This window comes from Phacochoerus africanus, chromosome 10, assembly GCF_016906955.1.
Source record: "Phacochoerus africanus isolate WHEZ1 chromosome 10, ROS_Pafr_v1, whole genome shotgun sequence".
In the NCBI taxonomy this organism is placed as follows: Eukaryota; Metazoa; Chordata; class Mammalia; order Artiodactyla; family Suidae; genus Phacochoerus; species Phacochoerus africanus.
In genome coordinates, this window is record NC_062553.1 from 132,037,301 (window position 1) to 132,063,873 (window position 26,573).

Below are 26,573 nucleotides of genomic sequence, written 5' to 3' on the forward strand. Positions count from 1 at the left end.
ACAAAATAGGTATCTGTGTGGCTGAGGCGCACAGAGGGGCCTCAGGCCGTTGCCGTCAGGGGCCACCTCCGACTCTGTCTCCAGCCTTCCAGGCAGGGTCTTGACCGTATTTCAGCGCCGAGTTCCCAACCCTCCCCGGGAGGCCCAGGGGTGTGACATCTCAAAGCCATCCCTATTCTCTGAAAGAAAGTGACAGCTCCCTTGAATCATTTGGGGCTCGGAAATGAGTTTCCACATGTTTGACAAGACAGGTCAGGTGCTTAATACCATGGTTATTCTACAGATGTTTAATTATCGGCTTCAGACACAAATTCTAGTAGAAATAGAAAGAGTGAGGCTAATTCTGAAGCTCTCTTGAAATTATCTTTAGTCCCACCTGATGTTTCCTTAATTGGCCTTTTGTTTTCATATCTTAACAAAAGGTGTTTTGCTGATGCTGGGAGGCGTGGCTTTGGCTTAGCTGTCTTTGTTTTTCCCAGGCAGCCTTTCTCTCCGCCAAACAGTGCATCCTGGCTCTTTGAAATCCCCACTGAGTTTGGAGAAATCATGTCTTGGCATCTACCCGACTTTCTGGAACACAATGGAATTTGCTGACAACGTACCAGCCGCTCCGCTTGATAATAAGTCTGCCTGTCTCATTGCACTTCAGTATTCAGTGGTGAGTAAGAACAGAAGTGGAAAGCCTTAGTTACCACAGCTTATTCTATGTTTCATGCCCATGATAATTACTTTTATAATGCCACTCATGAATAAATCGATCCTATTAGGATGAATCCCGTGGCCGGCCAATAGCTATTGGAATGATTCTCCACGTGTGACTTGGTTGCTTTATTACAAAACGCAGTGGGATAGACCCGCCCAGCCATCACGGCAGACGTGCATTTGGGATGCTGCCTTAAGAGGAGATAAGGAGATGAGAGCAAATTGTTCCAGCAGCTCAGCCTGCCTTGCCAACCGTTCGGAGGAGGAGGTGCCGGTGGGTCTGGAGGCACATGGGAACCTGGAACTTGTTTTCACAGTGGTGTCTGCCGTGATGCTGGGCCTGCTCATGTTCTCCTTGGGCTGCTCGGTGGAGATCCGGAAGCTATGGCTGCACATCAGGAGACCCTGGGGCATCGCCGTGGGACTGCTCTGCCAGTTTGGACTCATGCCTCTTCTAGCCTATCTCCTGGTCAAGAGCTTCTCTCTGAAGCCAGTCCAAGCAATTGCTCTCCTCATCATGGGGTGCTGCCCAGGGGGAACCGTCTCCAACATTTTCACCTTCTGGGTGGATGGAGATATGGACCTCAGGTAAGTTACACCAGGGGACCTGTCTTCGCCTGGTAGCGCTCCGGGTGGGAGGTGGGGGGTGGTAACTGATGCGTCGATGTTAAAAGCTCTGCCAATCTGGGTACAGGGTCCAGTGGGAAACTTTTTACAGAGACTCGTTCGGTCCTGGAAGGACTTTCCTTTCGGAGCTTGAATTTTACTTTGCCGTGATTGGTCCCTGTGGTACTGGCAGCTGCCTTTCTGAGCAGAGGGTGGGTTCATAGGCAGTAGTGAAGGTAGGTCTCCTCACCCAGCGGCCACACGGATGGCTTTAACCATCATGACCGTCCTGGTTTCACAGTCTCCCAGGACGTAGATTCAGAATCGCAGGAAGTGAAGCAGTGGCTGGTAGCTACTGCAGTGGTGGCGGCGGCGGCGGCGTAACCATAACCAGAGCGAGGCCCTCATAGCTCTAATCGGCAAGTGATGCCTGGGCATCTACTTGATGGAATAAGTATGTTGGGGGACTGCTTGTGGTGGCCAAGGGGGAGGGCGAGGAGTGGGATGGACGGGGAGCTTGGGGTTGGTAGATGCGAACTTTTATGTTGGAACATGGGTAAGCAATGAGGTCCTGCTGTACAGCACGGGGAAGCACATCCAGGCTCTTGGGATAGACCACGATGGACGATAATAGGGGAAAAAGAATGTCTGTGTGTATGTATGACTGGGTCACTTTGCTGTATAGCGGCACAACATTGTAAATCAACTATATTTTTTAAAAAATAAAGGCTTCAGGCTACTAAAAGCAAAAAAAAAGTATTTTGGGGGACTGGATAAAGGAGCAACAGGTGTTATGTGGTAGACATATCCTTTTTTTGGGGGGGTGCTGTCTGTGGCATGAGGAACTTCTCCGGCCAGGAATTGAACCCACGCCAAAGCAGTGAGAACACCAAATCCTTAACCCACTGAGCCACCAGGGAGCTCTGACATACCGTTTTAAGTGGCCTGTCAAGTGGATTTGGGAACAACATAAAGACTTTCAAGACTAAAATGATTTCTTCTTGTTGCTTTTCAGATTCTTAGGTTCAGTACTAGCATCTCCCTCCTTTCATGGAAGCCGGTGTCCTTATTCCCAATTACAGGGGAGATAAATACCCCTGGGAGACATTCGGCTTCACCATTCGTTTACATTTTAATGAGAATAAACTGATCTTATATATTTTGGAATACTTGTTTCCATGCCGGAAAAAGAGCATTAGAGGAAAGAATAGAGGCGTCACAATTGGGAAAATGAAAGGGCTAAAAGCTGGGGTCTTTCTAGAATCTTTGCTTACTTAGGAACAAACTGTTTCACCTTTTGCCCAGGGAAAGAAGTCCTTATGAATTTAAGGCTTTGTTCGACGTGTGTCATTTCGTTGAGATTTATTGTACAATGAATGAATGAATCAGAGGTGCTGACTGTGCTGGGAGTTGACATGGGTGAGTCCGCTGCTGGTGGGTTTCCAGTTTCCTGCATGTGCTGAATGTTTAGCATATGGAACTCATTTCACCTATACATTTTAATGGGCTCATGCCAAGCAGACCCGTAATTAATTTTCATCTGGCTGTGGTTTTAGTTACCCACTTATCAAAGTTTTGAAATGAATCACCTGCATTGCTAATTCAAAAAACCCTGCTAATGTGCATTGCTAATTTACATTCAATAAAGTTGACCATTAACGTAATAATTGGGAAATGGCAAGTATTCTTTACACGAAGTCCCTATAACAGCGATAAATTCCAGGACCGGAAAGTTTTGGGAAAGAGAAAGGAAACCTATTTATTAAGTCCCCCGACAGGCACAGGGGTTGATGCTTTCATGTGTTCTTTTTCCCTTCTTTCTTGGCTTTCATAATAACCTTGTAAATGACCTTTTATTAGTATGAATTTTACAGCTGAGAAAATGGTGACTCAGATTGGTTAAGTGGGTTGCCAAATGCTGCAAATGAGTGTGGCAGAGTGCAGCGTGAAAGTCACATCTGTTTCTCGTCAGTCTGAAACTGAGGCACTTTCTTTGGTGTGCCAATTATTAAATAACAAAGCTCTATCTTCTGTTCTGAGTGGGAGCATAAATCTTTAAACGTTCTTCTCCAACGCTTCTGCTTCGGGAAGGAGAACATTCGTTACCTTCATCTCTTATTAACCAACTTTACAGTAGAAACACCAATTAATAGGAAGCCTATAAAAGATAAAGCCCATTTTACTTCCTTTTAATTAGCTTTTAACTTTGGTCAGATTATTTCACCTACGAGCCTTATCTCTTCATTTGTAAAACAGGGTTAAAATTACCCATTCTCCACAACACTGTATTTTAAGGAGGAAATATATATGCAGAATGCCAGACACAGAGTAGGTATGCAATAAATATTAGCTACTTTTCCCTTTTTTTATTTTATGATTTTAATTTTTTCCATGATAGTTCATTTACCGGGTTCTATCCATTTCTACTGTACAGCAAAGTGACCCAGTCCTACACATATAATAATATATGTATAATATATATAATATTCTTTTTCTCACATTACAGCAGGGCTGTAATGGGCTATACAGCAGGATCTCATTGCTTATCCATTTCAAATGCAATAGTTTGCATCTACTAACCCCAGACTCCTAGTCCATCCCACTCCCACTCCCTCTCCCTCCCCCTTGGCAACCACAAGTCTTTTCTCCAAGTCCATGAGTTTCTTTTCTATGGAAAGGTTCATTTGTGCCATATATTAGATTCTAGATAAAAGTGATGTAAGGTATTTGTCTTTCTCTTTCTACTTACTTCACTTAGTATGAGAATCTCTAGTTCCATCCATGTTGCTGCAAATGGCATTATTTTGTTCTTTTTTATGGCTGAGTAGTATTCCATTGTGTATATATACCATTTTTCTTAATCCATTCATCTGTTGATGGACATTTAGGTTGTTTCCATGTCTTGGCTATTGTGAATAGTGCTGGAATATATCTGGGTTCATGTATATTTTTCAATGAAAGTTTTATCTGGATATATGCACAAGAGTGGGATTGCTGAGTCATATGGTAGTTCTATATTTAGTTTCCTGAGGTACTTCCATACTGTTTTCCATAGTGGTTGTACCAATTTACATTCCCACCAACAGTGCAGGAGGGTTCCCTTTTCTCCACACTCTCTCCAGCATTTGTTATTTGTTGACTTGTCAATGATGGCCATTCTGACAGGTGTAAGGTGGTACCTCATAGTGGTTTTGATTTGCATTTCTCTAATAATTTGTGATGTTGAGCATTTTTCCTGTGCTTGTTGGCCATCTGTGTATCTTTTTTGGAGAAATGTCTAGTCAGGTCTTTTGTCCATTTTTGCTGTTGGTTTTGGGTTGTTGATTTTTTTTTGCTGTCGAGTTGTATAAATTGATTGTATCTTTTACAGATTAAGCCCTTGTCAGTTGCATCATTTGATATTATTTTCTCCCATTCTGTAGCTTGTCTTTTTTTTTTTTTAATGGTTTCCTTTTCCATGCAAAAGCTTTTCAGTTTGATTAGGTTCCATTAGTTTATTTTTATTTTTTTATTTTTATTTTTGCTTTCTAGGGCCGCACCCATGGCATATGGAGATTCCAAGGCTAGGGGTTGAATAGGAGCCGCAGCTGCTGGCCTACACCACAGCCACAGCAACTCGTGATCCAAGCCGCATCTGCGATCTATACCACAGCTCATGGTAACGCCAGATCCTTAACCCATTGAGCGAGGCCAGGGAGAACCCACATCCTCATGGCTCCTAGTTGGGTTCGTTAGGTTCCCAACCCTTCATGGCTCAGGGAACTCCCGCCATTGGTTTATTTTTGCTTTTATTTCTGTTGTCTTGAGAGACAGACCTAAGAAAACATTTGTAAGGTTGATGTCAGAGAATGTTTTGCCTATGTTCTCTTCCAAGAGTTTGCTGGTGTCTTGTCTTAGGTTTAAGTCTTTCAGCCGTTTTGAGTTTATTTCTGTGCATGGTGTGAGGCTGTGTTCCGGTTTCATTGATTTGCATGCAGCTGTCCAGGTTTCCCAGCACCACCTACTGAAAAGACTGTCTTTTTATCATTTTATGTTTTTGCTTCCTTTTCAAAGATGAATTGACCATAGGTATCTGGGTTTATTTCTGGGTTCTCTGTTCTCTTTCATTGGTCTGTATGTATGTCTGTTTTTGTACCAGTACCACACTGTCTGGATGACTGTGGCTTTGTAATATTGCCTGAAGTCTGGGAGAGTTATGCCTCCTGCTTGGTTTTTGTTCCTCTGGATTGCTTTGGCAATTCTGGGTCTTTCATGGTTCCATATAAATTTTGGGGTTGTTTGTTCTAGTTCTGTGAAAAATGTCATGGGGAATTTGATAGGGATTGCATTGAATCTGTAGATTGCTTTGGGCAGTATGGCCATTTTTACAATATTAATTTTTCCAACCAAGGAGCATGGAATATCTTTATATTTCTTTGAATCCTCTTTAATTTCCTTGATTAGTGTTTTATAGTTCTTAGCATATAAGTTTTTCACCTCCTTGGTCAGGTTCCCTTTTTTCTTATAAAATTTTGATTATGAGCTTCACAAACAAAAAGCAAAACCAAAAACAAGCAAAAATTTTTAAATTCTAAAAAATGAAAATTTAAAATGGGGATTACATATTAGATTTTCAAAAGCTTACAGATATAAGAGTAATAAAACTTAATTCTCAGTAAAATTTGCAAATAGGAAATACAGTATTTTTTTTTTTTTTAGGGCAACACCCGCAGCATATGGATGTTCTCAGACTAGGGGTCAAATTGGAGCTGTAACTGCCGGCCTGTGCCACAGCCACAGCAACATCAGATCTGAGCCGTGTCTGTGACCAACACCACAGCTCACAGCAATGCCAGATCCTTAAGCCACTGAGCATGGCCAGGGATCAAACCCGCAAGCTCATGGTTCCTAGTCAGATTCGTTTCCTCTGAGCCATGATGGGGAACTCCTGAACTAGTTTTTTAAAACAGATTTTCTTATAGTATAGTTGGTTTATGGAGTTGCTGTTGTGGCGCTGCGGAAACAAATCCCACTAATATCCAAGAGGATGCGGGTTTGATTCCTGGCCTTGCTCAGTGGGTTAAGGATCCGGTGATGCTGTGAGCTGTGGTGTAGGTTGCAGACATGGCTTGGATCCTGTGTTGCTGTGGCTGTGGTGTAGGCCAGCAGCTGTAGCTCTGATTTGACCCCTAGCCTGGGAACTTCCCATATGCCGTAGGTGTGTCCCTAAGAAGCAAAAAAAAAAAAAAAAAAAAAGAAAAAAAGAAAAAAAAAAGAAAAAAGAAAAGAGTATAGTTGACTTAGAGTGTTGTGCCAATTTCTGCTGTACAGCAAAGTGACCCAGTCATACATACATATACATTCTTCTTAAAAATATTCTCCATCACGTTCTGTCCCAGGAGACTGGGCATAGTTCCCTGTGCTCTGCAGTAGGAATTTATTGTCTATCCATTCTAGTAATTTTCATCTGTTGAGCCCAGGCTCGCAGCCCATCCCTCTCTCTCCCCTCGCCCCCTTGGCAACCACAAGTCTTTGGACTGGTTTGTGCACTCGGAGTCTCGGATGCAGAGGCCAGTTGTCCTTTGCAGTCACCTGGGCTCCTTCCTCATCGCAGCAGCCCCATGACGCCCTTCGTCCTCACGTCCTTCTCTCAGTCTGTGGCTCCTGCCGCAGCTCACCCTCTTGATGTCGCCCATAGCTGTGGCTTCCTGTCGCCTCAGGTCAGTCCCCCACATTTTCTTTTTCAGCCACGCTGGCAGCACATGGAAGTTCCCAGTCCAGCTACACCACAGCTGTGGCAATGCTGGATGCTTAATCCGCTGCTCTGGGCCGGGGATCACAGCAGGAACCACCCCCACAATTTCTTTCTCGGCCACAATTCTTCACAATGTTTTCTCTACCTTCAGTCTTTCCGTCATGGTTTTGTTTTGCTTTTGTTTTTTTTTTGGCCATGCCCGTGGCATGTGGAAGTTCCTGGGCCAGGGATCGAACCTGTGCCACAGCGGTGACAATGCCAGATCCTTAACCCACTGAGCCACCAGGGAACTCCTCATCATGTTTTTGTAGTAAGCGGATAAGGCAGGCTCTGAGGTCTGGCTGCCCATCTTTGTATTCTGACTTGGGACCTCTTTTCTGTAACTGGAGGTCACAGTACTTCCTTTATGGTATTGTGGGGAGAAAATGAACGTGTTATACAAATAAAGGCTTCTGAACCCCTGCTAATAAAATGGGTAGAACCTAAACCAGGTCTAACCAACCTCTGTAGGTTTACTTCCTGTTAACCCTTTAAGCACGACTGGTCTGTAGTCAAAATGGACCAACCGTTCTTTAAATATACCCCACACTTTTCCAACTTTCTTTGGCCCGTTGTCCTCAGAGTCTGCAGTGACAAGTGGCCTTGTCCATTTCTCCAGTCATCCTCAGTTATAATGGTTCTGGAAAGACATTGGCCTGTATGTATGAAGAGCCTGGAAATTATCCTGTCCTAGGCGTGGGCTCCGCTGATATGGGCAGGGCCCTCGCACATGTCTGGGGACCGGCTAGATGCAGATGGGTCTTGGATGGCCTCAGCTGGGACACCTAGGCTCTTGTCCATGTGGTCCCTCCTTCTCGGGCAGGGGTGCCTAGACGTAGCCATGTGACCGCAGCTGGGTTCTGAAAAAGAAGCAGCTCACCAAGGTCCCTTGAGGCCTGAGCTTGAAGCCCGTTCATCATCCCTTCCACGGCATCCCACTGGCCAGTGCACACGGCACAGCCAGCTCAGAAGCAAGACCTGGAGAGGCAGCTGCTGCCTCTTGATGGAATGAGCTGCCAAGTCACGGTGCAGAGAGCAAAGAAAAGAGCGGGGTAAAGAACTGGCACCTTTTGCAACCTACTGTGCTAAGGATGAGCAGGAGTCTTGCTTCGGGCGGTGGACGTGAACCCCGAGACCTGGCAGGACGGTGCTGTCGTCTAGTGCACGCATCTGGGCCGCTAAGTCCAACCCTCACTTACTAACTGGGTCATTTCATCAGAGTATCTCAATTCTCTATGCGTTAGTGTCCTCACTTCTAAAATGAGCAGAAACAGAAGCTATCTCAGAGGTTGTTGCAAGCATTGAATGGGTTAATAAAGTGCTAGAGGAGTTCCCGATGTGGCACAGTGAAAACGAATCCGACTAGTAACCATGAGATGGCGGGTTTGCAGCTGCAGCTCCAATTCGACCCCTAGCCTGGGAACCTCCATATGCCGTGGGTGCAGGCCTAACAACCACCCCCCCCAAAAAAAAGTGCCTCGAGTCCTAGCTGGCACAAAATGCTCTATGCGTCATGATTGTTATATGGGGCAGGCCAAAGAGCCCTGTGTCCGTCAGGGGTCTGTGTTTTCGTTTCTGTGAAAGGAGCCGTGTGCCTTTGAGCAGTCTTCCTCTCTAGGTCTCGTTTGTAAAATCGTGGGTTAGACTCTCTGAATTCCTTTTCCTGCTGTGGTGGAATATGCATCAGTAGCCTCTAGCACTGGTAGGTGTTCAGTCCCGCGGCGCTGAGTTCATTCACACCGGCGTGGCCGCATCACCGCCCGCATCTGCAGAACGTCTTCTCCTTCCCAGAGCGAATCTGTGTCCCTCCAACAGCGAACCCTCCTTCCCTCCAGGCCCCGGCAGCAGCCTCTCTTCTACTTTCCGTTCCTGTGAATCCAGCTACTCCAGGTACCTCATGTTAGTGAAACCATAGAACAGTTGTCCTTTTGTGTCTGGCTCATTTCACTCAGCATCATGTCTCCAGGTGTATCTGTGTTGTAGCGGGTGTCAGAATTCATTTCTTTTTATGGCTCAGTAATAATCAGTCGTATGTACATAAGCATTTTGTTTATTCCTTCATCCGGCAGTGGACCCTGGGGTTGTCTCCACCTTTTGGCTGCTGTGAGTCAGGCCGCTGGGAATATGGGGGAGCAGGTGTCTGTTGGAGTCCCTGCTTTCAATTCTTTGGGGCATAAACCAGAAGTGGATCTGAAGTTCTTTTTTCTTTTTTTTTTTCCCCCTGACGTTCTTTTAAGTATTTTGTGACAATAAACAAAAGCAAATTATAAAATCAAAGTATCCCCCCTCCCACCTCAGTTTTTAGTGTTTCTCCTGAGCGACAGAGATGCCTCTCCTCTTTGTCCCCCAGCACAAAAACTGTCGGCGGCCACTGCAGTGGCCGGGCTGCTGACTGGCCTCCGTGCTAGGGCCCTGAGCTTCCCCAGGGCGTGTTCATCGTAAGTGCTCAGTGTCAGCCTGGTGGTGGCAGGTGCTCGATAGATGTGCGTGAGTGACGGAGGACTGAAGGAATTTTTCTTTTGCTTTTTAGGGCGGCCCCTGTGGCATATGGAAGTTCCCAGGCTAGGAGTCCAATCGGAGTTACAACTGCTGGCCTGCACCACAGCCACAGCAACGCCTGGGATTGAACCCACATTCTCGTGGATCCTAGTCAGATTTGTTTCTGCTGAGCTACAACAGGAACTCCCTGAAAGGATGTTTCTAATTGTCCCTGTGTGTTACAAAAACTTCTCTTGAAATGTGGTTTATTGGTATAACCCAGGGCAGCTCCCACCACTGTTTTTAGCTTGATAACTTTTGATATACAGGCTTTATTTTTCCCTGAGCAAAGGAAGAATTCTGACTCTTGGTGGTGGTGTGGAGCCTGGGGGTTCAGTGGCCAGTTTGCACTTTTGAGCTGTAAAGAAACTCCTGGTCCTTCGGCAGAGACCCTGGACATAGGCCTTCAGAGTCTTGAGGTCTGTCCAGAGGGCCTGGCGGGGAACCGAAGCTCGTCTGGAGAGACAGAACTTAGATTGAATCCGTATGGCTTAGTGTGAGTTTCTATAACACTGTGTGCCTGAGTTTCCTTTTCTAGAAAGTGGAAATAATACCCACACGGAGGGTTGTTGTCTAGACGAAAAGAGAAAATGTGTGTGATGAGGTTTGATCCTTAGCAGGTGGTGCTCAATAAGTGCTGGTTATTGCTCTTGAGAAGCAGACGGAGCGGCATTTCCATCTGCGGAGGGAAGACCCGGCCTTGGCCTCTTCTCTGGGGCCGAGTCTGTTGATCTGCCCTTACAGCATGCTCCGTGTCCATCTGGCTGGCTAGATAATTAAAACACTTCTTTTCTTGGCGTTCCTGTTGTGGCGAGGAGGGTTAATGATCCAGCTTGTCTCTGTGGCAGCGCCAGTTCGATCCCTGGCCTGGCACAGTGGGTTAAGGATCCAACGTTGCTGCAGCTGCAGTGTAGATTGCAAGTGTGGCTTGGATCTGATCCCTGGCCCAGGAACGCTATGGACCTCAGGGTGGCCAAAAAAGGAAAAAAAAAATTTTTTCCCAGTGGGGAAGCAAGAGTATACTTTCATAGTTTCGAGTGTCAGAGCTCCTGAGTTTATTGCTTTCAAACTAAAACAACACTCGAATAATTTAAACTCCAACTGCAAAATGGTGTACTTCCCGATACTACACTCTACTGCCTCTGTGTCTAATTTCCATGTTTTAAAGGAGTTTCAGGATTTACCTGTTTGTCCAGACTTGCAGAATCTGACTTGTTATTCTCAGTAACTCGGGGACGGCGATGCCATTCTTCTTTGTGCAAGTGGAATCTTGTTCTACTGAAGTCAGATTCTGGCACGAGTTTCCCCGCATGTGAACCGGCAAGAGACCCAGCTGACCACATCCTGTCTTTATGCCACGCTGGGATTTCACGGCTATGCCACACAGGTGTGGCTTTCCGCTGCACTCACATGGGTTCGCTGTGGGCTCTTCCAGCTTCGTTGGCGTTTGTAGCTGTTGGCAGGGCGCCAGGGTCGTCTGTCACCGTCCTTGCCGTCCCTGTGGACATCGTGGGCTTGAACAGGTGTACAAAGAATGGAAGGAGGAGTTCCTGCCGTGGCTCCGTGGTCAACGAACCTGAGTAGTTTCCATGAGGACGCGGGTTTGATCCCTGGCCTTGCTCCCTGGGTTAAGGATCTGGCATGGCTGTGAGCTGTGGATGAGGCTAGGATTCCGTGTGGCTGTGGCTGTGGTGTAGGCCAGCAGCTGCAGCTCTGATTCGACCCCTAGCCTGGGGACCTCCACATGCCGAGGGTGTGGCCCTCAAGAGAGGAAAAAAAAAAAAGAAAGAATGGCTACTTCCTTTGTAGTCGAGGATACAGAATCTGCTATAATCTCACACTTTGCCTCGCAGAGCCGGGAATCGTACTGTTCTGCTGTTTGAGCCAAAGCCGTGCTTGTTCTTCAGAAGTTCAACATTAAAATGATGCAATAGGGAATTCTTTTCAGGATGTGGTGGTATGAAGAGCCAGGAAGGTAGCACTGCCACAGACTAGGCGTTTGGAAAGGTGTCCCAGACACAGTCCTGGTGGATGCAGGGGTCTGAGAGCTGTGTGTGGCAAACTGCTTTTCTTCCTTTATCTGTTCCCTAGTGAGGAAGACTTTGGCCAAAGCAAGCATTCTTAATAGGATAAAATAATTTTAAATCTCATGTAGAATAAGATATATGCAAGAACCTCTCGGAAAAGTTGGAAAAGAAAAACCTATGTGGAAATAATCTGCTCTGTCGTGTACAAAACACTATGAAAACATTAGTTAAGACAATCTAGAGTTCCTGCTGTGGCACAGCAGCTTAAGGATTTGGTGTTCTCTGCAGTGGCTCGGACCACTGCTGAGGTGTGGGTTTGATCCTAGGCTAGTGCAGTGGGTTAAGGATCCGTGGTTGCTGCAGCTGTGGCATAGGTCACAGCTGTGGCTTGGATTTGATCCTGGTCCAGGAACTTCCAAATGCCATGGGTATGGCCAAAAATAAACAAGAAACTATTTAAGAAACAAGAAAAATCTGGTATTTGGTAAGGAAAAAAGAACTTTTTTTTAGAAGCTCTCCTCCCCCCCCCCCCCCCCCCCCCCGTGTCAGTGCATATGGAAGTTCCTGGGCCAGGGATTAAACCTGAGCCACAGCAGTGACAACGCTGGATTCTTAACCCACTGAACCACCAGGGAGCTCCAAAGTTTTACTTTTTTTTTTTTCTTTTTAGGCTGCACCTGCAGTATGGATGTTCCCAGGCAAGGGATCAAATCAAAACTGCAGCTGCCGGCCTACCCCACAGCCACAGCAGCACTGGACCAGAGCTGCGTCTGCAACCTCTGCCACAGCTCGAGGTGGTGCCGGATCCTTAACCCAGTGAGCGAGGCCAGGGATCAAACCCACATCCTCATGGATAGTAGTTGGATTCATTTCCACTGCCCCACAACAGGAACTCCCAGGAGCGTTTTTAATATCGTTGAAGTATAATGGTTCCTGCTTTGCCGAGAATGCACACGTTCTGCTGATAGGCAATGTCAGGGTAATCACAGGTTATTTTATAGGCAGGGCACTTTGATGGAAATGGAGATTCACACCATGAGGAAGAATGATGGGGGGAGTTCCCGTCGTTGTGCAGTGGTTAATGAATCCGACTAGGAACCATGAGGTTGCGGGTTTGATCCCTAGTCTTGCTCAGTGGGTTAAGGATCCAGCGTTGCCGTGAGCTGTGGTGTAGTTCGCAGACGCGGCTCGGATCCCGCGTTGCTGTGGCCGTGGTGTAGGCCGGAAGCTGCAGCTCTGATTTGACCCCCTAGCCTGGGAACCTCCATATGCCGCGGGAGCGGCCCAAGACATGGCAAAAACACACACACACACAAAAATAAAAGACTGATGGGTGACTTTGGGGCCTGAGAAAGTGCTGGAGGACACTTGCTCTCTCTACAGCGGATCTTAGCCCCACGCAGGGGCTCCTTCCTCTGCTCAGCGGGCTGGGAGCTGGTGAGCCTCAGTCTCTCGGCCACTTGTGCTGCGGACACAGATTGGCACACGCTGCACGTGAGGCCGTCTGCTCTGAGGACTCAAACGATGAGTGTTAGCGTGTGTCCAGATGCTCGGCGCCTGGTGTCGAAGGGAACGAACCCTCACTTGACCCCTGGGGTCGGGTCGTATGAGGGTCTGTGTGCCTCGCCTCCGTGGTCGGGCAGCATTTATCAGGTCTGTAAACAGTCGGGGCAGTTTTGTCAGCCAGCAACTTTACGGTGAAACATTTTGTTGGCCTGAAAGACAGCTGTGTCATTTCCATTTAGCTTATTTCCCCCGATTTTACTGTTTGAGGCTGTCACTCGTTGTATTGCTGAGATAAGGACAAAATCCTGTGAAGACGGAAAGTAGGCTACTGGTTGTCAGGGGCTGGGGGAAGAAGGGAATGGGGAGGGCCTGTTAAGAGTGGAGTTTCTTTTCGGGGTGATGAAAATATTCTGCAAGGAGTTCCCACTGTGGCTCAGCAGGTTAAGAACCCAACACATATCTATGAGGATTGGGGCTCGGTCCCTGGCTTTGCTCAGTGGGTTAAGGATCCAGTGTTGCGGCAGGCTGTGGTGTAGTCGCAGATGTGGCTCGGATTCGGCAGTGCTGCGGCTGTGGTGTAGGCCAGCAGCTGTAGCTCTGATTCGACCTCTCGCCTGGGGACCTCCATATTGCTACAGGTGCAGCCCTAAAAAGAAAAGAAAAAAAAAATATTCTGGAAATAGAATAGCATAGAATAATATGTTCATGTACAAAAGACGCTTAAAATGAATGAAATTTGTGGCCTATGAATTATATCTCAATAAAGAACTGTATGTGGAAAAAAAATTAAAACATACAATGACATGCAGACTGTTTAGGACAATAAGTGCTTGTAAGATGTGAGTTAACTGGTAGCCAATTTCTGGGCCACAGATGCAGCCGTCATCTTCCGATTAGTAAGACAGGTGGGAGTTTCAAGCAACTTCTCCTTGGTAATCGCTGAGAAGTGCCCGAGGAGTTGTTTTTGGTGCGGACTCAATTCCTCATTTCACCTTTCCCTCTCATGCATCACTTTGCTTTTGCTTTCAGCATCAGTATGACCACCTGCTCCACGGTGGCCGCCCTGGGAATGATGCCGCTCTGCCTCTACCTCTACACCTTGCCCCGGAGTCTTGAGCAGAGGCTCACCATCCCGTACCAGAACATGGGTCTGTATGGGGCTCGTGACGTGAACGCAGTAATAGTAAGGTTGACGGTGATGGCTGCTGTTTGTCATGGGTCTCCTCTACACCAGTTCTCCAAGAAACCCTACAGGATAGATTCGTTTTTCCCATTATTATGGCATTTTTTATTACTCAGTTACATTTATAGTTGGGCAGTGATCCTGACAACCAAATCCTGCAGTATGGACTCTCTTACCAGTTTCATTTCCTGTATTTTCAGGATTAGGGAAGTTCAATGGCTTGACCCACCAAGGTTATGCAGCTGGTAAATGCAGAACTGGAGTTCTAACTCAGGAATCTGATGGAAAAGTCCAAGCTCTGAACCCTTACAAGAGTTCACTTTTAAAAAGAAAGTCAGAAAACCTACTCATTAAAAAGCAAGCAACCCTCAGGAGTTCCCTGGTGGTCTAGTCGTTAGGACTCAGCACTTTCACTGCTGCAGCCTGGGTTCAGTCCCTAGGTGGAACCAAGATCCTACATCAAGCCACTGCACACTGCCCCCCCGCCCCCCCCAAAAAAACAACCCGCAAACCAAACCACCTTTACATCATTCAGTAGAAGACGTTAGACTCACGTGAGCCGCAGGTTAGCTGAGTCACAGTGGCTTTAGCTCCCCAGCTCTACCTTTCACCTCACCGTGAGCCTTGACTTCTTCACTGAGCCGGGTAAACTAATCATCCTGATAACTAATCATCCTGATAACTAATCATTGAAGCATAGTCACTTGTCACACCACACTGTCTCTCTTTCATTATCTCCTTAAACTCTGCCCTTTTTCTAGAGAGCTCGTGGACTCACTAGGATTGTAAGAAAAACCTGGCGAGATGACATGCGTGTTCTGGTTTGATCAGAGTCTTTGGAGGATTGGTAGGAACTGCGATTCTTAAAGTCTAAAGTGTCCATCTGGAGTCGCAAGTAATCTCTTAGCGGGATCACAACCCCTGGCCCGTACTTCAAAACCATGAATAGAGCCTCCTGCTGGGAATAGCCGAAGCCCACTGAACTTGTAAAATTTGAGGGAAATCTTAATTTAGAAATCATGACTTTACAGGTAACTTTTTCGGATCACTCATTTACCTGTTTTTCCCTTCCTTCTCTCTTTTTGTTCATTCTGTGGCATGTGGAAGTTCCAGGGCCAGGAATTGAACCCTCACTATAGCAGTGACCAGAACTGCTGCAGTGACAATGCTGGATCCTTAACCCACTGAGCCACAAAGGAACTCCTACTACCTTCTGTTTTGATAATGTATTCTAAAAGACTCTTGTAAAGAATTAAAGCCCAAAACGTTACAAACAATTCATGACTTCGGAGCCGTGTTGCAAACGGCCAGACCGGGGAAGCGGAACTGGAGAAATGCCCGTGTGCGGATCTCGTTGGCAAGTAGACCTCTGCTCTGTCGAGCCTGCCCTCAGGGTCTTTATTCACTTGTGTGAATGAAAAGGCGTTTTTCTACCTGCCTTTGGGTTACCTGGCTCCATCAGCAGAGACGAGCCCTTGCTTTGGCTTCTGTCACACATGCTGTTTTGGTCTTGTAATAAGCAAATCACCCGCTGGCTTCAAACAGAGAAATCAGAGCTAGAGTCGTAGAGTGCTGACCCCACACAGCCACCAAAGCACGTCGCAGACATCCAAGGCTCCTCCTGTTTCTAATCTTTGTTTTTATTTGTCTCTAAAATTCCCTGCTGTTGTCAGAGGGATTCTGAGAGCAATGACAGACCCTGTGTGGTGGCATTCAGTATCTGTACCCTCCAAAGACCGTCTTCCAAAGATCTGAAACAAAAATTCGGAGGTGCAGGCAGAAATAAAATGCGGCTTTAATGACAGCTTTTATCTAATTGGAATAGACATTAATGGTGGAGAGGCGGGCCGTCGGGGTCCGAGGGGACACTGTCTGACAGATCTTTCTTCTCCTCAGGAATCACCCTCATGTGCCTGGCCATTCCGGTGGCCTTCGGCATCTGTGTGAATTACAAGTGGCCCAAACAGTCCAAAATTATTCTCAAGGTAAGCTGGTCCCTGGGGCAGCGAGCGCGTTTCAGGCCCAGACACTTGGCAGACGCAGGATGCTGCCCAGAGCACGCGGGCGCACAGATACAGCCCTGCCAGCCGTTTTCCTTACCTGTCCTGCGTGTTTGGATCCACCTCCCCGTGTCCTCCAGTGCTGAGCCCTGCTGTGTCACGCCCGTGCACGGAGGCTTGTGACAGCCCGCAGGGTGTGGAACTGGAGCTTCAGTGACAGGAAAGCTCAGTTCCGCGTGTGGCCTGCGAAGGCCCATCGTTCCGAGGGTCACGCAGGTGCTCTCAGGTGAGGGCTGAGAGGGGCACCTGCGGCGGAGCCGGGGTTTGGGGGACAGCGGGATGAAGGGCTCTTCCGGAAACACCCCTGGGCCCTTTGTACCCGCGGGCAGGGGCTGCGGCCCGCGTGCGAGGAAGTGTGGCGATGACGCCCCCCAGCGCAGGGGACGGCGCCTGGCCTGCGAGGGGTGGGACCTGGAGCCCCCACCTCCCCTGCACTTTCCAGGGCTGTCTTTTGTCTGCTGCAGAAACCAGCAAGTGCCCTTGTTAAATGGCTTTTTAAATCGTCTCGCTTGCCTGGAGGCCTTCTCGGCGGTGGTGTCCCCTTCCTCCGGTCCTGGCCCCTTTCCCCGTTGTGTGTTGCTTTAGAAATGACGCCTCATTGTGTCCTGCTTTCATGAAGACTTTTTAAAAAGCTGCCGTTCCTTTTTGCATCTCTGAAGAAAGAAACATTTGGAGCTGATTGTTCCTGCCGCGAACCGATCGCGGTTCCTTTTCCTTTGGGGTTTATGGTTTGGTTCGGTTTAAGCGGCGGATGTTTGGCACCCCGACGGGTCGGGCCCCTCCGTTTGCCTCCGCAAGTGGCCGCGGCTTCCCCGCGGCGGGACAGGACCCTCAGTGCCAGCGACACGAAGCGCCAGGGAAGAGGGGCTGAGAAGCCGCTGGCCGAGGGGCGCCGAGCGCGGCAGGAAGGGTTCGTGCTGTGCCTTTGGGTTGCACGTGGCGCCGTGGCTGTTTCCGTGGGAGGAAGGTTCCAGTGTGGCAGGCGGGTGGGCGGTTAGAATTTTGTCTGTAAAACGAGAGGAGAGAGCATGACCATGGGAACCTCTCACTTTTCAAGTACTCTGTCTTGGATTCGCTGTTTCTTTGGTCCAGGCCCATGGCACGTGGAAGTTCCCAGGCCAGGGATCGAACCCTTGCCACAGCAGCTACCCGAGCCACTGCAGAGACAACGCTGGATCCTTAACTCACTGGGCCACAGGAGAACTCCACCGGCACAAAATATTTAATAACTTGCACAAGTGTTCTAGAGCACCTTCGTTCAAAGTAGGTCGTGATTTAATCATTATTTTGGGCTGTCTTCATGCTCTATTCATTTTAGATCTGATTCATGTTCTGAACAAGTTGCTCTTGGTAGCTTTTAAACTTTGAAGTTCCCTTCTTGGTAGAAAGCAGCAGGAGGCTGTCTACAGTCCAAGGCCTTTGTGCACCCAGCGTCTTCCTGTTAGGCAGACACCCAGTCTCTCCCCGTATTGAAGCAGTGGAAGCGACCCCCAGCACGCATCTGCGGCCCATCGGGTTGTTTGTATTTTGGTTTGGTTCCCTCAGGCCGTCTTCCTCCTTGCCCTGGATCATCTTAAGTCAAAGTCGGTGCTGTAACTGGGCGCTTCGTTTGCCGTCTGCATGGTGCGAATGGGGGCTTGCCACAATCCCGATTTTCCCCAGATCACTCTGCATCTTGCTTCTTTTCTATCTGGTTTAAAAGGCAGACCACTGGAAAGAATTTTTGTTGCCTTTTCATTTCTGTTAAATAACAAAAAGTGAGAGAGAGAGCGTCATTTGGGAGAGGATAGGAGTATCTATTGTTACGTCTCATGTTGTATTAATCTTGGCTCAGGTTGTCTCATGAAGCACAGGTAAACTTCATTTGGAGAAGAAGTTGTTCGGGTGGTGGGGAGTTCCCTGGTGGCTCAGCGGCGTAGGGGTTCATCTTTGTCACTGCTGTGGCATGGGTCGTGGGTTCTGTCCTTGACCTGGGAGTTTTGGCATGCCTCAGGCACAGCCAAAAGAATAAAGGGTGTTGGGAGGAGGGTGGCGGCTGGTCAGGCAGATCTTAGAGAAGAGGCCCCCTGTGTGGGGTGTGAGAGGTTTGTGTTATAACACTGGATGCTAATCATCAGGCGCTTCACTTATTTCACAGATTTGTCCTATTCATGAAAGGCTCCACTACCCACTCCTTCCTGCAAACCCCTTGGCTTGAAAGGGAAGACACTTCTCTTAAAATGAGAAGACTTGGCCTTGTTGCGCTTCCTCCCATTCTCGCTCAGCCGAGTCACCTGACCACTTTGGGTCTCAGTTTTCTTCACTCCAAAACGAGATCGGATTCAGGGGTCACTCAGTCCCCTCTTTGTTCTAAAACTCCTTGTTTCCAAGGCTTTTAGAGCAGTGATGGATTTTGCAAAAAGACCATGATGTGGGAGTTCCCATCATGGTGCAGCAGAAATGAATCCGACTAGGAACCATGAGGTTGCAGGTTCGATGCCTGGCCTTGCTCAGTGGGTTAAGGATCCGGTGTTGCTGGGAGCTGTGGTGTAGGTCGCAGACGCAGCTCGGATCCCGCGTTGCTGTGTGGCTCCAGTTGGACCCCTAGTCTGGGAACCTCCATATGCCGCAAGTGCGGCCCTAAGAAGAAAAGAAGAAAAGAAGAAAAGAAGAAAAGAAGACAAGCCCCTGGTGTTGACATGTATCTCTTTTGTTCATTTGCCTGAGGCTGGGGCCATCGTTGGCGGGGTCCTCCTCTTGCTGGTCGCGGTTGCTGGTGCGGTGCTGGCCAAAGGATCTTGGAGTTCAGACGGCGTTCTTCTGACCATCGGCTTCATCTTCCCTTTGCTCGGCCACGTCACGGGCTTTCTGCTGGCTCTTCTTGCCCACCAGTCTTGGCAGAGGTACAGTTAACGATCCACCAGCTTTTATAAGGAGGACAAATTAAACCTACTGCCATCGGTAGGCTTTGCTGCCCGGCCGTGTCCGGAAGCAGAGTTTCGGCTTGTGACGTGGGTGGGACAGGACACCTCACCATAAAGAGCCTGAAAAGATCCTGGTAATTCTGCAGGTAAATGAAAACCAAGGCCAAGTGGGCGGCAGGTCGTAATCTGTGAACTCAGGGTCAGGGTGTGAGCACTGCTTGTGATCTGGACACAGCTCTCCTTATTCTGAGGGTCGCAAAGGATGGGCGAGATGGTTTCAGTAAATAGAGAGCTCGCGCCATAGGGCACAAGCAAGGCCTAACACTTAAGCACTTGCCGATTGTTTGTGCCCATTTTTAAAAAGTGCTAATTGTGGGAATTCCTGCCGTGGCACAGCGGGTTAAGAATCCAGCTGCGGCAGCTCTGGTTGCTTTAGAGGCCAGCCCAGTGCAATGCGTTAAAGGATCTGTGGTTAAAAGCTCTACGCAGCTGTGGTGCAGGTTGCAACTGTGGCTCGGATTCAGTCCCCGGCTTGGGATCGTCCATAGGCTGCAGGTGCAAAACCATTAAGAAAAAAAGTGCTCATTAGAAAGGGCAGGAGAAGAGAGGACAAACTTGAGGAATAAGGTAAGATTTTATCTTAAATGTTATCCTTACAAGGTGGGGCGCATGATACATAAATATTGCGCAATGTTAAAAATGTAGCACTTGATAGTGCTGTGCCTGCGGAGGAAGTAAACATACCACGCTGGAGGGACGTAAGGGGCACAAACTTTGTGGAGAGCGATTTAGTTACGTCAGCAGCTTTATCAGTATTTATACTATTAACTCCGTGAGTTTACTTCTAGATATCTGTCCTGAAGCTAGCAGTGTCAGATAAGCACACAAATATGGATGTGCAAGGAATTTAGTTGCAGTGTTATTTATGAACATAAAAAATAGGAACAAGTCAGATGTCTAACAAAAGGCAGAAGTTTGACTCACGGCCGTGTGTACGTGATGGAATGTGATCTGTCAGTTTCAGTGCTTTTGGAAACTACCTGAAATTTAGTTGAAAAACAAAAGAAAACCGTATGTATTTTGATTCCCATTTTGTAGAAGAAAATAAAATAATTTTATGCTTAGGAAGATACTGGAAAACCTACCACAGGCTAATAGTGTTTAATTTTAAGTAGTGGGTTCAGAGTAATTTTAGTTTATTATTTCCTTGGATTTTCTAAATTTTTCAATGAGAATGTACTATGGTTTTTTTTTTGCTTTTTTGTTTTTTTCTCTTTTTTTCTTTTGCTTTTTAGGGCTCCCCTCGCAGCATGTGGAGGTGCCCAGGCTTGGGGTTGAATCAGAGCTACAGCTGCCGGTCTACACCACAGCTCATGGCAATGCCAGATCCTTAACACACTGAGCGAGGCCAGGGATTGAACCCACAACCTCATGGTTCCTAGTCGGATTCGTTTCTGCTGGCCACGATGGGAACTCCCAAGTATGTGCTACTTTTAAAATCAGAAAAGAATTATTGAGGAAAAATACACTCTGCAAAGGGGTTGTTTGGGAAATTTTCCATTGGCTTTACACTGTTGTCCACTTGGGGAGCATTTGGGATGGTGCCAAGCACTTGGTGAGGCTCTGTCAAGTGTATGTACCTCGTTTACTTCTTACTACAAGTCTGAGGGGTAGGTACTCTTGGTACCTCGTTCTGCAGATGAGCCCACCCTTCAGAGGAGCTGGGTAACCTGACCAGGTTCATAGAGCCAGGATGTGGTAGAGTCAAGAGTTGGTCCTGGCTGTATGAGGTCAGTACAGCTCCATCCGCAGGGAATGGTTCCAGGGCGTCCCCCAGATACCAACATCCAGGGTACGGTTGGTATATACAATGGCGCAGTATTTGCCCGTAACCTGTGCACATGCCCCATATACTTTAATCATCTCTGGATTACTCAGAAGACCTAACACAATGCAAATGTTATGCGAAGAATTGCCTGCTGTTTGGAATCCTGTGGAATTTTTCTTTTCCCAAATAATTTTTTTTTTTTTTGATTTTTAGGGCTGTACCTGCAGCATATGGAGGTTTCCAGGCTGGGGTTGAATCAGAGCTGTAGCCACTGGCCTATACCACAGCCACAGCCACTCCAGATCTCAGCTGTGCCTGCGACCTACACCACAGCTCACGGCAGCACTGCATCTTTAACCCACTGAGCAAGGCCAGGGATCGAACCCACATTCTCATGGATCCTAGTTGGGTTCGTAGCCCATTGAGCCACTAAGGGAACTCTCCCCCCAAAGAATTTTGCTCCAAGGTTGGTTGAACCTGTGGATGCAGAGCCTGTGGATAGAGGGCCCACTGTTATTAGGAATACAGACTGTTGAGGAGTTGAAATATAATTGGATCTGAAAAGGTTTTTCTGTAGCAAAGTGTAGTCAGCCATCGTGTTTATTTCACACCTGATGGCTTGAGAAAGATCAGGACTGAGATACTGCATTTGCCTTGGGGATGGTCCAGGCGTGAGGTCCAGCCGTGCAGCTTAATTAAGCGTGTCAGGTTATTGACGGGCTCTGAGGGAGGTGAGGGTGGGCTGGAGAAGGAGTCCAAGCATCCGGGTAATTAGAAGTAAAGGAAGATCCCGGAATTTGCCCCGTACCCGTAACCACGTTTCCCACTCTCGTGACCTCCACATCCCAATCCAGTTTGCATAGAAAAGCCGGTGTATCAGACCCCCTTTCCTCCTCTCTGCCGACGTCTGTGAAAACCTGAAGACGCCCTTTGTAAATTAGAGAAGAGGAAGCTGCCTGACCCAGTCTCCTCTGAGGGCCTGTGTTTTCCCGTTTCTCCTCCTTGCCTTTCTTTTTCAAGTAAGGTTTCCCTTCCTCTCTCTGGAACTTATAAAACAGATAAAACACAGCAAAGAGGAAAGTATAAAAACTTATTACTAACCCTTTCACCGAAGAAACCCTTGTCGACGTTTTGTTTTCACGTGGGGCTTCGTGTTTGCGTTGCGGTGTGGGGTTCACACTGTTGCGTGACCCTCCCCCCTCCCCTCCTCACGGGTTTACAGAATAGGCCAAGTTCGAACCTGTCCCTGGAGCTTTGATGTCAAGCATTCCCCCCCATTAATGCCTCTTCCCCTCTTTCGTCCTTTAATTCCACTCTTCCTCAGGGAAGCCTTCGCGAACCACTTTTCTGAACTTCTACAGCCTCTCCCTGCCATTGGTCGTGCCTTGTCTTGCATGGTTTCTATGTGCAGAGCTTGTCTTTTCAGCCAGATTCCCGGGGACGTGTTCGTGGAGCCCTAGTTGGAGGTATCGCTCCGGTGACCTCCTACGGAGTAGCCCGTCAGTGATTATTGAACAAGTACACATTTTTACAGGCTTCAGCTCATGGCTCACTCTTATCAGTGTGTGGAAGAGAAGGTTTCAGAATAGTGCTTATTGCTGATATGTAAATGTTTCCCGTTGGTAGGTGCAGGACGATTTCCTTAGAAACTGGGGCTCAGAATATTCAGATGTGCATCACCATGCTTCAGTTATCTTTCACTGCCGAGCAGTTGGTCCAGGTGCTTAGCTTCCCTTTGGCCTATGGACTCTTCCAGCTGCTGGATGGATTTCTCATTGTTGCCGGTAGGTGAAGCCTCCACTGTGTAGACCTGACTGAAAATTGTTGACCCAACTTACCACTTTTTCAATCTGAGTTTATATGTGCTGCCCGTATGATACATTTTTAACCGGACATTTCTGGGGAAAATAAAAGTCCACAGACAAGAGCCTTTGCCACAGTGGAAGTTTTACAGGAAAATATAAAAAACTATGTGAAAGTGCGCTTATAATTATAAACAAATATGCGTCACAAAAACAACGCACTATCAGAACTTTCTGTAAACAATCATTTATCTCAAAAAAGACATTTTATGTATTGACTTTTTACAGCTGCACCTGCAGCATATGGAAGATCTCAGGCTAGGAGTCGAATTGGAGCTGCAGCTGCCTGCCTATGCCACAGCAACAGCAACTCAGGATCCAAACCGCATCTGTGACCTACGCCACACCTGCGGCAATGCTGGATCCTTCCATCGCTGTGAACGAGGCCAGCGATGGAACCCACATCCTCATGGATATCATGTGGCTGATAATTCCTTGTTACTTATTTTTTCAGCATATGGAAGGTCCCAGGCTAGGAGTTGAACCTACACCACGGCAGCAACCTGAGCCATAGCAGTGACAACACCGGGTCCTTAACCTGCGATGCCACAGGGAACTGTTACATATATTTTTTAAAAGCCTTGCTTGAAGTCTTCCAAGTGTTATTTCACAGTACTTCTGGGACTAAGAATTATGCTGAATGGCTGTTAAATATTTTTAAACTATGATATGTAGTATGATATATAATACACACACAGATGTTAAAATTGTCGACTATATGCTTGTTTATCCTGGCAGCCAAAAATACATCATTTTGGAGTCAGTGTCATGTAGGTTCACAGACGGTAGATTTAAAATATATAGATTTCAAATGAGATCCTGCTGTATAGCGCTGGCAGCTATATCTAGTCAGTTGTGGTGAAGCAGGATGGAGGATAATGTGAGAAAAACAATATATGTGTGTGTGACTGGATCACCTTGCTGTACAGCAAAAAATTGACAGAGCACTGTACACCAGCTATCATGGAAGAAATAAACATCATTTAAAATAAAAATAGGGGAGTTCCCGTCGTGGCGCAGTGGTTAACGAATCCCACTAGGAACCATGAGGTTGCAGGTTCGATCCCTGCCCTTGCTCAGTGGGTTAACGATCTGGCGTTGCCGTGAGCTGTGGTGTAGGTTGCAGACGTGGCTCGGATCCCGCATTGCTGTGGCTCTGGCGTAGGCTGGCAGCTACAGCTCGGATTCGACCCCTGGCCTGGGAACCTCCATATGCCACGGGAGCGGCCCAAGAAATGGCAAAAAGACAAAAAAAAAAAAAAAGTTTAAAGTTTAAAAAATAAAAATAGGGATTTCCATCGCAAACCCCCAAATGATAGTCTTTGCCAAAGTGATGTTTCATACTGGTATGTTTTAACACCCAGCGTATAAAATGTACAAGAGGAGACTGAAGAACAAACACAGCAGCAGGAGCCCAGGTTGTGCAGACACCTGCCACCAGAAGCGGTCCACTTGCCCTGCCGAGACTGGTGCTTTCTTAGAGGTGAATGAAGAGGCTGCTCTGACTCCTGGGCCAGCAGTCCCATGGATCTCCACTAGGCTCTAGAACCAACTGGCCACATCACACGTGCCAAGTGGGGACCTGCTGGCTTGAGGGGCCCCTGTCTTCCTCAGCGGCCAGTAAAGACAGCGCAGAGCCGATGGGCAAAGCTCGCTGGCAGGGCTCACGGGAATGTTTGCGTGTCAAACGTTAACATATTTATGTTTCGTGTGGGTGTGAGTTGGTACAGGATCCTGTTCTGAGGATGTGTGCTGCCTCTTTCAGGTTCCTTTCGGGGTTCACGGGTGTATTGTCTGGCTGCTCTGTGTGCTTGTTTCCTCCCACAGTGAGGAGCCATCCCCGCTGGTGTGCGAGGTTATCCTCAGATTGTGACTTTTCATCTCACCTGACTTGCCACTCTGTACAGATGTCACCTCATCCTGCAGGGCAGGGACAGAGTCGGGACCACTTGACTTCTGGACTTGGGGCAAGTCCTTTGGGGCATCGGGGAGGAAGCATACAGCTCATAAAAAACAGGGTCTTTTCTCAGATGATGGTTAACTTTTTAACGGCTTGAAAAAATGTTTGGATTGTAGATGTAACGTAAGCCTAGAGGGAATTTAAAGAACACTTGAGCTTCCTGGCCCTGGAGACAGGCGTGTGTCTGTTCTTCTGTTATGTCACTTTAAAAACACTGAGCTGGTTCCACATGTACTGTTTCGTAAATCACTTAGTGACCTACGACGGAGCATCTTTACAAGTCAGTCCGTGTTGACCTACCTCATTCCGTGCAACAGCGGCTTCATGGAAGGATTCCGGTGCGTGGAAGGACGGCGGTTTAAACCTGTCCCTTCTTCAGGGACCCCGAGCTCGCTTTCGACTTGTTGGAATCACAGCGCTGCCACCAACCCCGGTGTCTTCATGCAGGTCTTTTTGTCGGATCACTTTCTGGACTTGAACCGCCAGGCTGACCGCACATTAGAATGTTGGGGACAGAGCCCTCTGGCAGCGATGCCTCGCGGTGCCTGCCCGCGTCTGGTTTCCCAGTCCCACCCGTCTTAAGAAGGAGCATTCTGCTTTGTGAAGGTAGCTCATTTAAAACTGCATTGTTAAAATTATGAGTATTTTTTCATGACCGCTTGCTTTTTTATGTCTTTTGCCAGCTTCTGTATTGTCTTTTTTCCTTTTTTTTTGTCTTTTTGCCTTTTCTAGGGCTGTTCCCGCGGCATATGGAGGTTCCCAGGCTAGGGGGTCCAATTGGAGCTGTAGCCACCAGCCTATACCACAACCACAGCAACTCGGGATCTGAGCCGCGTCTGCGACCTACACCATAGCTCCCAGCAACGCCGGATCCTTAACCCACTGAGCCAGGCCATGGATCGAACCCTCAACCTCATGGTTCCTAGTCGGATTTGTTAACCACTGTGCCACGACGGGAACTCCCATTTTTCCTTTTTTGATTGATACATTTTAACAGTGTACAGACAGTGACCCTCTCTTTTGTCTTCTGTTTTTGTATGTCTTTTGCTGTAGAGAAGTTTTATATTTTTTACATGTTCTGCTGTATTAGTCTTTTTAGAAATGTTTTTGACCTTAATATCTGTCAAATGTTAGACTGTTTATCTTTGTGTGTAGATGGTCAAGTGTAAAGGGATCTCTTTTTGACAACGTATTTGGCCCTTTCTCAGGGAGCTCTCTCGGGGTCTGTACACATACTTACTAGCTGCAGTGGATACTGTCTGGCTGTAGCTAAACCCCATCCTCCTCTGTTCATACATTATTAAAAATATTCCCCATCTGTTTTTCTGTTACTTTTCTGGACTAAATAGGTACATGTTTATTCCACTCTGAAGTTATTTTTCTCTAGGGTGTGTTAAGAATCTAATTAATCGTCTGACATCGTATATTGAATCCTTCATCTTTTCTCTACGGATACAAAGTGCTACCTTTATCACAGAACTTCCTTTATAATGTGTTTTCTTTTGGAGATTAAAGGAATGTTTATTACAGCATTTCTGGGCCTACCTCCTCCATAAATCATCTGTACAGAGTTGGGAGGTAGGACCATGATAGATGCAGGAGGGGACAGCGTGGTATCAAGGCTC

General features: G+C 47.4%; 1 protein-coding gene across 2 annotated transcripts; it reads left to right on the forward strand.

Annotated features, from left to right (window-relative positions):
• The first annotated feature begins 591 nt into the window (after positions 1 to 591).
• SLC10A6 (solute carrier family 10 member 6) lies at positions 592 to 25,636 on the forward strand. 2 transcript variants are annotated; one of them, XM_047799003.1, is made up of 7 exons: positions 592 to 658; positions 1,020 to 1,290; positions 14,182 to 14,300; positions 16,232 to 16,320; positions 19,102 to 19,277; positions 22,753 to 22,910; positions 24,353 to 25,636. In XM_047799003.1, exons 2-7 carry the CDS (start codon positions 1,034 to 1,036, stop codon positions 24,532 to 24,534), a joined length of 981 nt encoding a protein of 326 aa, XP_047654959.1. In that variant the 5' UTR covers positions 592 to 658; positions 1,020 to 1,033; the 3' UTR covers positions 24,535 to 25,636. The 2 variants fall into 2 exon arrangements, with proteins under 2 accessions (XP_047654959.1, XP_047654958.1); XM_047799002.1 differs by lacking the exon at positions 592 to 658 and having other exon boundaries at positions 914 to 1,290.
• The last annotated feature ends 937 nt before the right edge of the window (positions 25,637 to 26,573 follow it).

What these genes read in the sequence shown, in the direction of transcription:
- SLC10A6 (XM_047799002.1), top strand. Translation starts at nt 914, where the DNA reads ATGAGAGCAAATTGTTCCAGCAGCTCAGCCTGCCTTGCCAACCGTTCG. An exon ending in CATCCCGTACCAGAACATGG is followed by an intron (nt 14,301 to 16,231) that starts GTCTGTATGGGG and finishes TCTTCTCCTCAG; the next exon opens with GAATCACCCTCATGTGCCTG. An exon ending in TGGATTTCTCATTGTTGCCG is followed by an intron (nt 22,911 to 24,352) that starts GTAGGTGAAGCC and finishes TTTAACACCCAG; the next exon opens with CGTATAAAATGTACAAGAGG.